The sequence below is a fragment of the Papaver somniferum genome, chromosome 7 (assembly GCF_003573695.1).
Source record: "Papaver somniferum cultivar HN1 chromosome 7, ASM357369v1, whole genome shotgun sequence".
Lineage (NCBI taxonomy): Eukaryota > Viridiplantae > Streptophyta > Magnoliopsida > Ranunculales > Papaveraceae > Papaver > Papaver somniferum.
This window is the reverse complement of record NC_039364.1, coordinates 140,615,124-140,629,049: the sequence shown is the minus strand read 5'-3', so window position 1 is coordinate 140,629,049 and position 13,926 is coordinate 140,615,124. Positions and strand designations below refer to the sequence as shown.

General features: G+C 37.1%; 2 protein-coding genes across 3 annotated transcripts; both read right to left on the bottom strand.

Moving 5' to 3' along the window:
* Positions 1-6,762: 6,762 nt before the first annotated feature.
* LOC113298593 (guanine nucleotide-binding protein subunit beta-like protein) lies at positions 6,763-10,239 on the bottom strand. Its single transcript, XM_026547375.1, has 2 exons — positions 9,308-10,239; positions 6,763-7,087 (listed from the first exon to the last, which is right to left on the bottom strand). Exons 1-2 carry the CDS (start codon positions 10,148-10,150, stop codon positions 6,986-6,988), a joined length of 945 nt encoding a protein of 314 aa, XP_026403160.1. The 5' UTR covers positions 10,151-10,239; the 3' UTR covers positions 6,763-6,985.
* A 598-nt stretch (positions 10,240-10,837) lies between these two features.
* LOC113293020 lies at positions 10,838-12,842 on the bottom strand. Of its 2 annotated transcripts, none has more exons than XM_026541801.1 (4): positions 12,671-12,842; positions 12,475-12,586; positions 11,412-11,483; positions 10,838-11,215 (listed from the first exon to the last, which is right to left on the bottom strand). In XM_026541801.1, the coding sequence occupies exons 1-4, from the start codon at positions 12,805-12,807 to the stop codon at positions 11,162-11,164; spliced, it is 375 nt and encodes a 124-aa protein (XP_026397586.1). In that variant the 5' UTR covers positions 12,808-12,842; the 3' UTR covers positions 10,838-11,161. The 2 variants fall into 2 exon arrangements, with proteins under 2 accessions (XP_026397586.1, XP_026397585.1); XM_026541800.1 differs by having other exon boundaries at positions 10,838-11,189.
* Positions 12,843-13,926: the final 1,084 nt, after the last annotated feature.

The window sequence follows — 13,926 nt, the reverse complement described above, 5'->3', positions numbered from 1 at the left end:
CTTAATCCCTCTTTCATGGCCACATATCTTTCTGGATAAAGGAATGGGAAATCTTTCTCCTCTTACATGAATCAAATGTTTCATTTCATCCAGGAAAAGCCACCTCTTTCTCAACCAATTTCTTTATCATTTGATCCAATAGTGTTCCATTAGATAGGAACATATTTGATAAATACTGATAACTTTCGAATGGAGTATTAGAACGGAAATATCCATTAGAGAATAAACTATTGGTTTTAAGCCATCTCTGGCGATGAATCAACAATTCGAAGTGCCTTTCTTGCGTATTCTTGATGAACCAACGTTTATATATAGATGTAGGAGGCTTTGTTTGGGAAGTAAGAAGCCTCTTTGACATCTCGTGATCTGCAAAGAATTCTCAACGTGAAAACACAGAGACAAAGGGCTGATATTTGAATAGCAAAAAGAATGGATCTACAGGGTCCCAAATGTATTGGCTTATTCGGAAAAAAACCTTGTTCTTTGAGGATCTATCTCGTGTCTGGTACTGCATGGTTCCACTCTGCAAGAAATCCGAATCATTCTCTTAAAGCTCATCCTCTTTATGATAAATGATACACTTGCCCTGAAATAACCTGGCCCAATAGGGAAATCCCAATTCAATGGACCTTTCGATACAATCAAATAGATTGCCACAAGGGCACCATATTCTAGGAGCCCAAACTATGTGATTGAATAAATCCTCCTCTATCTGTTGCGGGTCGAGGGCTCCTTCTTCAAACTCCGCTCGTTTTTTTCATATAGAAATCTCTGATCAACAAAAGAACAAAATCCATTTTGCATCATATCTAAGGGATTCTTGGTTCAGACCGAAGAAACAATGTCACTCGATCATTATAAAACTGACTGCAAATTTTTTTTCTGTCTGTGAGGACCCTACTAGAGCGCCTTATACTTCTAATAGGCCATGAACTAGATCAGAATCATTCTCAAAAAGCAAAGGCTTTTATTTATTTATTTATTTTTGAATGAAAAGAAATTCATTAAGGAACCAAAGTAAGCCAAAAGGCTACAAACATTCCAATCTGCTCAAACGAACCACAAACTGAAAGCAAACAAACATTACAGACTAACTCAGACAGTAACAGACTCTAAAGAGGCAACATAATCACACTGTATTTGGTCTTTAATATACATAGGAAGATCTAAACCTAAATCTACGATTTCTCTTCTTATTCTAGCAAACTTAGCAAGCATATCAGCAGTTTTTTTTGCCTTCCTAGTTCTAAAACATACTTCAACATAACTTAAACTTCTTATCCTATTCCTGATTTCCTTAATAATACCTTAATTTTCCCAGATAACAGCAACATCATTACCTTTAACACCCTGAACCACACACATATTATCACTTTCAATTATAAGTTGTTGCGGGTGAAGATTATATGTCCATTTGACAGCTTCAAGCATAACCATAGCTTCATCCTGCTCCGCACACATTGATCTAACATCTAAAATTCTTTCCTCCACCAGCATACCCGTAAAATCTCGAATAATTAGTGTCAACCCTGCAATAAAGTTATCTTTAATAAGAGATGCATCAATATTTATTGAGATATTTTGTAAAAGGGTCATATGTTTAGTGCCTAATTAGGGCCTGGATCCTAGAACATGCAGTTGATGCATTAGGATCGTACACTAACCATGGACCGTTAGAAAACAGTCAGTTGACTTTTTATATTTTGGCAATCACCATGACTGTAAGTTGACTGATGCTGATTGTTAGAATATTGTCCAAAAGAGTTTCTATTTCCCCCCCTAAATCATCACCCAAATGCTCCTCCTCATCTAACCGTCCATATCATGACAAACCATGAAAATCTCGATTTTAATTAGAAAAAAAAAACATAATCCCGATTCACGAGTTGCAACCCATTAGCTATGGGTGAAATAGTACTGTTAGAAGAACACCAATAGATCACATTACTTGTCTCTTGTCCTAACCAATAGAGAATGTGAACAGAAAACTGTTTAGACCAATACAGAAACAAAAACAGCTGGTAGGCGAATCAATGGAACCATAACTAACATTTGCATACATGATAAACAAGATAAACACGTACTGTTAAGCAGATAAAATAGTCCAATTAATTATCCATCACTTTGGAATTCCTCTCTGGCATTTCATCGAACAACTTCTAGGCAAGGATAGTTCATCCACATTTCACATCCGTGAATTTAAGAATTCCAAGAAATCATATCTACATTCTCCACTCAATCAAATACTTTTCCAATATAAACAATATCACATCAAGCATTTAGCATTCAAGCTAATCACACCGCTCAGTACATATAATTCGTCCAATTTTCAAACTCAATCCATGTACCTGTTTCCCTTCCATAAGTGCACATAGTCCAGGCAACATGAAATTATTTGGGCTTAAAGCTGATTGACAAATCTATTAACAGTACCACAAGAATTGCATCATTAGGGTGATGATTCTCTGAATAACGCATAAAAATGTTGTTCCAAGAAAATGAATTGGGTTTTTCGATTTGGAAATAACTGAAAAACAAAGATGAGCTGAAAATGTTGAGTGCGATTCGAAGGTGAGCATGTTGTGTTTTTTCTTGTGAAAATCATCTGATGTTGAGTTATGATTTGGAAAGTTTATTTGGGTCGGGGATAATTTCGAACTCAGTTAAATTTTAAAATGGGGTTAGGCTATAGTGGCATATTACTACTTCATAAGGTTATTTTAGTAAAACTTTTGGATGGTCAAACTAGTCTACCATTAGCCTACGACCCTAATGCATTAACTGCATGTTTTACGACCCAGATCCTAATTAGGCAAGAAACGTGCGACCGTTTTACAAAATATCCCATATTTATTTTGATCCAATTTTTCGGTGGTCTGGTCCAATGAATATGCATACTCCTATTGATATGGCCTAGATTACTAGTGTTAGGGCCACTGGCCTCGGTAAGATGAAGCTAAATTTTTGAGCTATGACAGTCACTGACGGACCCATCACTGAGCTAAAGGGGGCTATAGCCCGGGGGAGATTGATATAAATTTTATTTTTAGGGTGAGTAATATGTATGTTATGAGAATCCAGCCCATTCACTAGCCCTACCTTATAAATGATCTTGGGTCCGTCCCAGATGACAGTAATACATGACTCTATAATATATATCCCTAGATGGTTTTCTAGTATTATCAAAGTCCATCTCACATCTGGATTTCCAGATTAACCACATAGTCACTGCCACCGGATTCATCTTGTGATAATTATTGAAAGAGATGTCTGCTGCTTCTTCTATCCAACTTGTTTTCATCCAATTTTGAACATTGTCCACATTCCTCAGAATATTATGTATATTTGCATTAACATTACTCTAGACCTCCATGGCATAAGGACAATGAATGAGCATATGGGTAGTGGTTTCAGCTTCTTCATTGCACCTTCTACAAACAACTGATTGAACTTGAACATGTCTGCCAATTCTTGTCATGACTGGTAAAATATCATGAGCAACCTTCCATAGGAAAAGCTGACACTTATAAGGAATGGGGAGGTGCCATAATTTTAACCAAAACTTGCTTTCTTGTTGTTGTTGGGTGTTGATTTGCCCTCGAGAAAGAAGAATAGCCTTATAAGTGGAGTTTACTGTAAAATTCCCTGATCTTGTTAATGGCCATACAACTTCATCTTTCATTCCATTATATGGTCTCATATTTAGTATACTTTGAACTTGATCTTGGCTGAAGTGTTGCTGAAGTTTTTGGACTTGCCACTGGTTTGTTTTTTGGTTTATCAAATCTGAGACCATTAATTGATCACCATTTGAGCTGTTATTTATACTATTGATGCTATTAATATCATCAACTTCATGAAGCCATCTATCTTTTAAAACCCTTATATTTTGTCCACTTCCAACCCTCCAAATATGAAAAATTTTAACCCATTGAAGACCTCTGTATGTACTCTGCCAAATCCAAGTACCCTTAGAGCTTAAGTTATCACTTAGAAGATCTATATTTTTAAAATGCTTAGCTCTGAGGACTTTAACCCATTCAACATTCTTCTCTTTATGCATTCTCCAAGCTAACTTTGTTAGAAGAGCTTCATTAAAAATTCTAACGTTTTTAAATCCCATACCTCCTCATTTTTTTGGTAGACAAATAGAATTCCAAGCAGTATAATACAACCATCTGTTAGATTTTTTGTTCCACCAGTACCTTCTTTGCACAGCTTCAATCTTGTCTACTGAACTTTGCGGTGCATAAAAACACCCCATTTGAAATTGTGCCATAGTACCAACAGTAGACTGTATTTGGGTACTTCTTCCATCTTGATAATCATTTTACCTTGCCATTGAAGAAGTCTTCTACTCATTTTATCAATTAGTGGTGAAAAAGAAGTCCCATTTCGTGTAACCAACAATTCAATACCCAGGTATTTCTCTTCTAAAGGCATAGTCTTCGTCTTCATGAAATTTGATATATCTTTTCTTTCCTCTGGACTTAAATTCTTGCTGAAATGGATGCTTGACTTATAAAAATTAACCATCTGACCAGAAACCTTACTGAATTCCTGTATAATGTGAAGGAAATGATGCAGAGAAGACCTTTTAGCTAAACTAAACAAGATGCAGTCATCTGCAAAAAAATGAGTGTGAAATGGCTGGTCCTCCTCTTTTGCTGGAAAAACTGGTATAATTTGTTTTTCTTGCACTGCTTTAGTGATCATTCTGCTGAAGCCCTCTATACAAAGAATGAATAAATATGGTGATAAAGAATCCCCTTGCCTCAGCCCCCTGGTTGGATGTATAGTTTCAATTGGTGAACCATTTAACAGAATTGAAATTGCTGGAGTAGTTATACACTGTTTTACCATTTGACACCATTTTCCACTAAATCCAAGATTCTTCAAAATATTTATCACAAAGGACAATTCCATTTTGTCAAAATCTTTTGTCATGTCCAATTTTACAGCTACACATCCCATATAAGCTCTTGTAGTTTTCATATGATGTACGACTTCATGTGCAATGATGGTGTTATCCAAAATATTCCTTCCTGGGACATATGCTGCTTGCCATGGAGATATAATGCTTGACAATATTGGCTTCATTCTGGTTATCATTAGCTTGGAGATAATCTTGTAAGATATAATGCATAGACTTATTGGCCTGAAATCAGAAAGGGTTTCCACACACATATGTTTAGGAATCAGAGTCTGAAAAGTATGATTCATTTGCTTGAGGAGATAACCAGATCTGAAGAATTCCTGAACTATCTGAACAATTTCACCACCAACTATGTCCCAGCACTTCTGGTAAAATCCTGCTTGGAGCTCATCTGGCCCTGGAGCAGACCAAGATTTTATTTGGAAGACAACCTGTTTCACTTCTTCTTCATTTGGTATATTGACTATCTTTTGATTAGTTTCATCATCAATACATGGTGTAATTAGGTTCATTAATTCTTGATTTTCTTCTGTATTTGAAGTAGTACTGATTTCCAGAAAATGATTGTGTAAGAGTTGAGAGACTGCTTCCCTTGAAGAATGCCACACACCATTATTGTCTTTAAGGAATCAATTTGATTTCTTCTTCTTCCGTAGTTAGCTTTGCTACGGAAGAACTTTGAAAGCAAAGGTTTCTAATTGCTAGGTTCGGGCTAATCAATGCACTGACTACGAAAAAACCTTCAACACATCTCTATTAATGTATTGGGCAGACAATAGCGACAATTCTAGAAATTCTTATGAAAGGAACATGACGCATAGAGTTTCTTTTTTCTTTCTTTTGTTTTTTCTTTTTTGATGCAAAGAGAATTTTACTAAGCTAAGCACTATCTCAACAGGAAAATTGGAGGAGCTCCATTCCAACTATTACAAATGCTCTTTTTACGAGCATGTTTAGCTAATTTGTTGGCACACTTATTTGCAGGTTTATTTGTATGCGTACATGACCAATTTCCAAAAGATTGCAAAGTGTAAACAATGTCTTCTACTATGCAACGTATCTCCCATGGTACATCAGCTACATTTCCCTGGATGTCCTTCGTCAGACCTAAGTAGTCAGATTCTATGATGACTTCCTTATATCCCAGCTGCAATGCCCACTGCACCCCTTCTAAGACTGCAAAGCTCTCCAAGTGTTCTGCGTCTAATTCTCCGTTGTCTCCATTGAAGCTGACACATCTTGAAGCTATTGAAGCTACATGTGTACCTACAAAATCTCTAAAGATTAGACCATATCCCCAAGATTTAGTTCTATAATATAGAGATTAGTTTAACAAATCTCGGTCGGGAGTTGTTTAGATATAATAGTTTTGATGATTATCTACCTCGACATATCTTATCAAAAGGGTCAATCAACCTTTTGTTTCGAGGATGCACCAAGTCATCAGCAATTCACAGCAGTCCTAGTAAGCATTTCTAGCTGCCGATTTCTAGATATTTTCTAACAGGAGTTATATATCTTGGCCGTCAAACTACAGCTGATTAGTCGGTGGTATGACGTTTTCTGAATTTGGCAATCCCGATCAACATCTTATTAGTCTTACAATAAGCTCCTTAGCGCTAATCTAAATATAAAAACGGATCAACATCTTATTAGTACCAGATGTGGATGGTCAACCTTACAATAAGCTCCTTAGCGCTAACCTAAATATAAATACGGACTTAAAGGTCTAACAAGATCTTAACCTGGTCTGAATATCATTTCATACAGTTATAAGTTACTGGTCAATTGGAAATTTCGTTTAAATTGAAAGAAGTGGGGACAAATTACCAAAACTTTAGCCCAGAAATATTAACTTTAGCCCGTGCAACTAGTAAACCCGAAAAAAGAAAACGGTATAAAAACAGAAATATTAAAATCCCATGCATGACTCATGGTTTGCTAACAGTAGATTAAAGTAACGATTCAAAAAGTTCACTCTCCCACAACTGTCTTCCACAGTATCAAATTCAATCAAAAAGATTGTACTACAAGGCTAAGATGCTTTCTTTAGTAACGGCCAACTCCCCAAACTCTAATGGCACCATCTGTGTACCCAGTGAAAAGAGTACTTCCGTCTGAACTCCAGTTCAAGCTTGAGCAGTAAAATGTCTACAAAGAAAAAGATACATAGGAAACACAATCATTAGCCAAACGATATAAACACCAACACAGATAAAAGAGGGTGGCGCATTCCAACATCTCATGTACCGCCAGTGTGTAAACTCATCGAAGTTCTTCATAACACAAAACGTACAAAATAGAAGCAAGTAGGTTGCAACACAGGTATAGAGTACCAGACAAAAATTATCCCTTCCTAGCTTTAGCCATGACATACAAACAGACACGAGGTCCAACAGTAGTTAACAATTCACCTACATGCACGTATCGTCTTTCAAAGCAATACAGTTATTAGTGAATAGCTTATGCAACAGATTTAGAATAATGTGTCCAAACTACAGCACAAAAAAAAACAAAGTATCTAATTAGTTAGACCAGTAAATATGTATGAGATGAGATCTCAATGCCGATATTTTATGTGACAAGTAGATCACCTATACAGTAGTAGGATACCGAAATGCTACACAGGAAATGGGACACTTGCCTCTTTCAGGTTGACCTAATCTGCTTATGAGATCTAACTTAAAACTACAGCCAATAAACATCCTCCTACATCTAAGATATGGTGATCTGTGAATGAGCTATATTTAACATGAAGATATAATCATAACCACTTAGATATGTAAGACCAGTAGACCACCATGTATAAGAAGTATACTGGACACTGTTGGTAATAATGTGTATCGAACTTTTGACAAAACCAGTTTATTAATTTAAACTACTGTTCCAGCACCAGACGTTTTAACATGACATGCTTACCATTTCCCAAAAGAAAGTACTTTTTCAAGGAAGACATTTACTCCCCGAGACTACTAGATTCACATCAAAACTGGGTCTTGTTAACTTATGACCCCATGCATACTGTTAGGAGCCTTACAGCTCATCAAAATATGCATGGTTCACGAGTTAAAAAACCCAAAATTCATATGATAAGACCAAATCAATCAACATTACACCTAGATACGGGCCTTTCAAATAAAAATGTGCTACTGAAATTCTATACTGCATATAGTTATTGAGATAAAGTAATTCTAGAGAAAAGAGATACAGCTTAATCATCCAACAGAAGTGAAAAAGCAAGTGTTAATTTTAAGAGTTAAACAATTACACACAAAAAAAAGTGCAGTACTCAAACTTTATCAAACATATTTGAAAACAGAACTTCTGATACATATCAAGGAAAAGAATATGAAGATGGTAAAAGTTTTGGCCAGACTGAAGAAGGTAAACTACGTAAGGAGGCTTACAGAATGTAAATAAACTCAATGTGAGAGTTGCTTCGCAAAAACAACATGCTATCCTACTAGCAAATATACACTCACAAAGGCATTACAAAACAATGCAAGAACAATTCACCCACAAAAGTCTCTTAGAGCAACTGCAGTGGTGCGAGTATAACCAAAGACCAAAGAGGGAAAAAAAGATCAAATTTTGGGTTTAGTATGGTGTGTGACGCTACGGTGGAAAGACTAAATTTGGTCAGACGTACATTATACGTTCGCCTGGTGTGAGGCGTAGACTATACCAACGCCTGATTGGGTAGATCCTAAAAAAAAAAAAAAAAAAAAATGAAAGAAGTGGGGCGGAGGTATAAAGCCCGCCCCACTAAAATGGTTTTGAAAACAAAGAATGGGGCGGGGGTATAATGCCCGCCCCATACAAAATAATAATAAAAAAAAAAATGGGGCGTAGACTTTGAGTACGCCCCATGTGGAGCGTAGACTATACCAACGCCTGATGTGGGGCGTGGAATATACGTCCGCCTGATGTGGGACGTGCACTATATGTCCGCCTGGTGGTGGGGCGTGAAGTATACCAACGCTCGACTATATTTGGGTTTAGTCTTGGTCCCAGACCAAATATACTCTGGGTTTTAGTCGTTGATCAAAATTTGATCGATAGTACGTTCCACTACGTCTGTTCAAAAGACCAAATATTTGGGTTTACTCTCCCACTGTGGACGCTCTTAGCAACACATTTTCTGAATAATATCTTACTGTCAGGTGTCAGCGTATATTTCAATTCATACCGCAAAACAAAAACATGTTAACATACTGAAAGTGTATCTATATGCTATATTCAACCTAAACTCATAAACAAATTGACACCGAAATTAATAATGACACAAGTAGTTTTAGAGTAAATAGGCACATGCATTGAACAATCAACAGTATTAAAACATGTAAAAACTAAGCATAAAAATGAAATTACCTTGTTCTTTCCTGTTTCTGGTTCAAGCTTCAATTCCTGAACAACACTCTTACTCTCAAGATCCCAAATCTTAACACCTTCCTCAGTTGCAGCGCAAAGCCAGTACCTATTTGGACTAAAGCACAAAGCATGAATAATACCACCAGCATCAAGGGAATACAATTTCTTACCCTCAGCCAAATCCCAAAGCAAAGTGACACCATCTTTACCACCACTTGCACACAATGAACCATCAGGTGAAACAGCAACAGTGTTGACATAGCCACCATGTCCAGCCAAAGTGTTCCTCAACTTACAGTTAGTCAAATTCCATACTTTGACAGTCTTATCCCAAGATGCAGAAACAATAGTTGGCTGAAAAGTATTAGGACTAAACCTAACACAGCTTACCCAGTTAGTATGTGAATCACCATCTTGAATGGTATACTTACATTCACCCAAAGTATTCCACAGCTTGATCGATCTATCCCTTGAAGCAGAAACAATCTGGCGGTTATCAATCGAGAAAGCAACAGACAACACATCTTTGGTATGACCAACGAATCTACGAGTAGTAACACCAGTGTTGAGATCCCAGAGACGAAGTTCACCATCCCATGAACCAGATAGTGCAAACTGACCATCAGATGACAAAACAACATCTTGAACAAAATGACCATGACCAGTAAGACGACGTTTAGGAACTCCATAGTTTTCTCCTTGTTTGGTAAGACTCCATACAAGGATCGATTTGTCACGAGAAGATGAAACAATCATGTCTGAGTTGTCGATTGGACAAGCAATGGCTGTAACCATGTCATCGTGACCTTTCAATGTTCCGCGAAGGAATAAATTTTCTGCCATGGTTGCGATAAGCTCAGAAACCTTGACGAAGCTGGTTTTCTAGGGTTTCCTAGCACAAGAGGAGGCAGCAGACGCAAAACCCTAAATTTCTTTGGCCAAGGGTTTTTATTTATATGGACTCCATATCTTATTTACAATTTAAGTTTGCTCCCGAATATTATTCATTATTTAAGTTTACTCCAAAATGTTATTACCCGTTTACTCATTTAGGTTTATTATGGGTCATTCAATAATTTCGCAATCTCTTAACGTGTACGCAGAGCCGCAGACTACGTCCAAATAACTTATCACGCTGCAGCCTATGCATATGCAAGTATGACAGTCCTCACGGGATTGGGTCAATGGCCTGTTTTGTGAGAGATTTAAGACCGCCGCAACAGTGATGACCTTCATTTTGGCATTGGCTGCTTGGCATAGCACAGCCACAGATCAATGACATTGATTTTCCCTTTATCTATGGTCCGTTGCCTTATATATACAAATTTTGGATCCCTGTATGTCATGAAGAGCAGGAAGACCCTTTGAACTTTTGCCGTCATTTTGGCATTAGCACTTGTGTGCAGAAATGCTGTTGATGTGTAAAAATACCTTTACGGTTGTAATGAAGAAAGAAGAATGTGCAGTCCCAGGTCTGGCGATCTAAAATAATAAAAGTTGTCATCTTTGGTATATGGATTTTAAATGGAGAAACTGGTGGAACTGAAACGACTTCCATGGATCGTGATCATACACTTGACTTGTTTTGATTCAGATTAAGAACTGTTGAAGTAGTTCTACAATTACACAATACTAAAAGCAGCTATATGAGTATGTAATATGTACATCTCACTCAAAAGTTACATTTCTACGATAAAACTGAAATGAGATTTTGCTCTGCTGGAAAAATCTGGCTAGAATCACCTCCGTGATTCTGTTTGGATTTTGTCTGTTTAAACATTGGTCCTGTACTTTGTTTCTCTTGTCACAAGCTGCACTTCAACTTCTCAGTTTGGATCTCTTGCGTTAAAGATTCTACCCGGTCGAGTAAGCCAACGTTTTCCTATTAAAAATTGTAATCACAATAGCCTATGAGAGAGCAAATACCGAAGGAAACAATAAGTACAAGCTTTTCAGGAAGTTAACCAATTAGTTTCAGTTTCATAGTGTAATAGCATAGATGTACTTGACTCAGAATAGTGTCATGGATCGTTCACCGTGAAAGCAAACTCATATACCAGAAACAAAGCAGAAAATAAACAAACAAACAAAAATCGTAAGTCACCTGTTCTAGAGTGGACAGTTTCTTGTTGATACGAGCAGCTTCTTTCAGCTTCCTCCTAAGATTCTCGTTAGCCTGTTAAGCAAAGTTGCACTCAGTCACCAAGTAGACCGAAAACTTCAATGATGACAGTAAGTAAACGTCTTTGAAAATGGAGAGATGTGTGCTAGACAACTGATAATGTTAACTCAAACCAGAAAATTGATTGCATATCATAGTTGCAGAGGAATGATACTAAATAAAAAGAAAAACAATGCGCAGTCAAGCCTCACGGACCCCATACGGTGGTTATAGATGGTTAGATAATCAACCTTGACACAGTTTGTAGCCTTGGAGGAAACAATCAAATGGTGATCCAAAATGAAAACTACGAACTCTCAATGGTGCTTGGGGAGTAAACTATATCCCGTGACAACACTTTCATATAACTCCAGCTTACAACTACTTGTTCTCAGAAGAGAGATTTGTGCCAGCATGGGAGATGTGAAACATGGTTTACTTATACCCAACGCCTTTTCCCCCCTCATCATCCACAACTTCATGTGTGGCATTGTACACAGGTAGGTTGTATATATATGTCAGACTATACAACCTACAAGCTCATTTTTGGTTGCAATTGCAATTATCTTTTACAAAATACACTAATTTGTTATATGCATTTTACTCAGCATTCAACATAAAACTACTCAAAGATATACCTAGAAAACTAACACTGACATTCAATCACTGAATGAAGGTAAGATTATGCTATAGAGAATCCCAGCTGGGTTTACAACATGGAAGGATTTAGGTTCTATTCTTCTGTAGGTCAAATACATGGCGTTTCCTCCCAACGTGACGTGACGGCAAGGAGAGCAACACCCGTAGTTTATAATTCTTAGTTCCCCAATTTAGAAGGAAATGTGGAAAACCCCCAAAAATTTTGAATCTAAGTAAATTGAACAATTAGCAAAAGTTCATAACGAAGTTCAACATCAAAAATTTGTAATACAAATTCTACGAATACTGAATTGCAATGCAAGATTTTCAATGACAAAATAGAATTAGAGGGTTCAACTATCATTACCTCTGCGAGTTCCTTGGCACAAACATTAGATTTCTGAAGCTCTTGATCATATTTAAGTCTCCATTCAGCTGATTCATCCATTGCTTCTCTATTAGCTAGATCAAATTGTCTTCTGCAAGAGTTGAATACAAGACCCATATCAGTATCAAATCAAGGATAAGAGGAATTTTAAAGAGAGAAAGAGATAGAGCAGGACCGTAAGTATTCTCTATCTTCGGAAGAAAAATCATAATCAATAGACCAAAGCTTGAAGTAAACAGCACTTCCTAAAATCATAACTATAACTAATCCAATCGCTAATGGTCTTCTTCCTCCCAATACAACACTTCCCATCTCTCTCTATTTCTCCACTGTTGTTCTGTACTGTGTGTGTGTGAAATTGTCTAATTGGGTGAACTCACTCCGGGGCCTAGTTAGTAAGTTCGCGAATCATTCGCGAATTTTTACGTATCACGAATTTTACCGTCTTATTCGCGTACGTTTGCAACTCCGAACCCAAGTCGCGTATTATGTGGCATTCCCGGATTATTCGCGAATCGTTCACGAATTTTACGTATTCCGAATGATACGTACGCTTAATTCGCCATAAATTCTTTAGCTTTTACTTTTCAAAGACTCCACTTTTTGGGCTTTACTGCCTCCCGAGCATACACGACCGAATATTAGACGTGTTGTAATTTTTATGAAACAAAAACGACTGAAGAGATTTGAAGGTGAAGGTGAGAGAGATCTCAAACTCACTAACCAAGCATCTAAACCACCATACGACGTCCTCTTAGATAACTAATGTTGTATATATTATTAATATCATCATATTAAGTTTATTTTTTCTTTAAGTAACTCACACATATGCATAAAAATTGGTCTATGACCTTATAAATACAAATTATTTGTTATATATAGATACCGAATTTTCAGAGCCGAACTCACATTTATAAATCGAATTATACACGTACGTATGCCGTTCCGAATTACTGACGAATCACGTCCCGTTGACCGAATTTTGGACCGAATCTGGATTTTACAAAACCGTATAATACTCGTACGTTTACCGTTCCGTACGTTTGACGAATCCCGAATTGCTAACTAGGCTCCGGGGGTCAAAAACCCGTGACAAAAGTCGCAAGTTTATTTCTCGACTCTCGACTCCCGGAGGAAACATACGATTCACGTCAAATTTGACGTGTCCCCGTAACTGTACGGGAACACGTCAAATTTCGAAAAAGATGATTACGGATATACGTCATTTGTATTACACACACCATTTTTTTTTAAATGGGTTTAAATCCAAAGGTTGTATTAAAGTTTAAACTTCAAAGAGGTTTACTACCTACAAGCCCAGGTAGCTAGGAAAAGAAAGAGAAAATCTCCCTACCCCGATGCTGACGAGTTTCGAACTCAGATCGCTGGTATCATCACCCAACGACTTTACCACTGTACCACAGTGACATC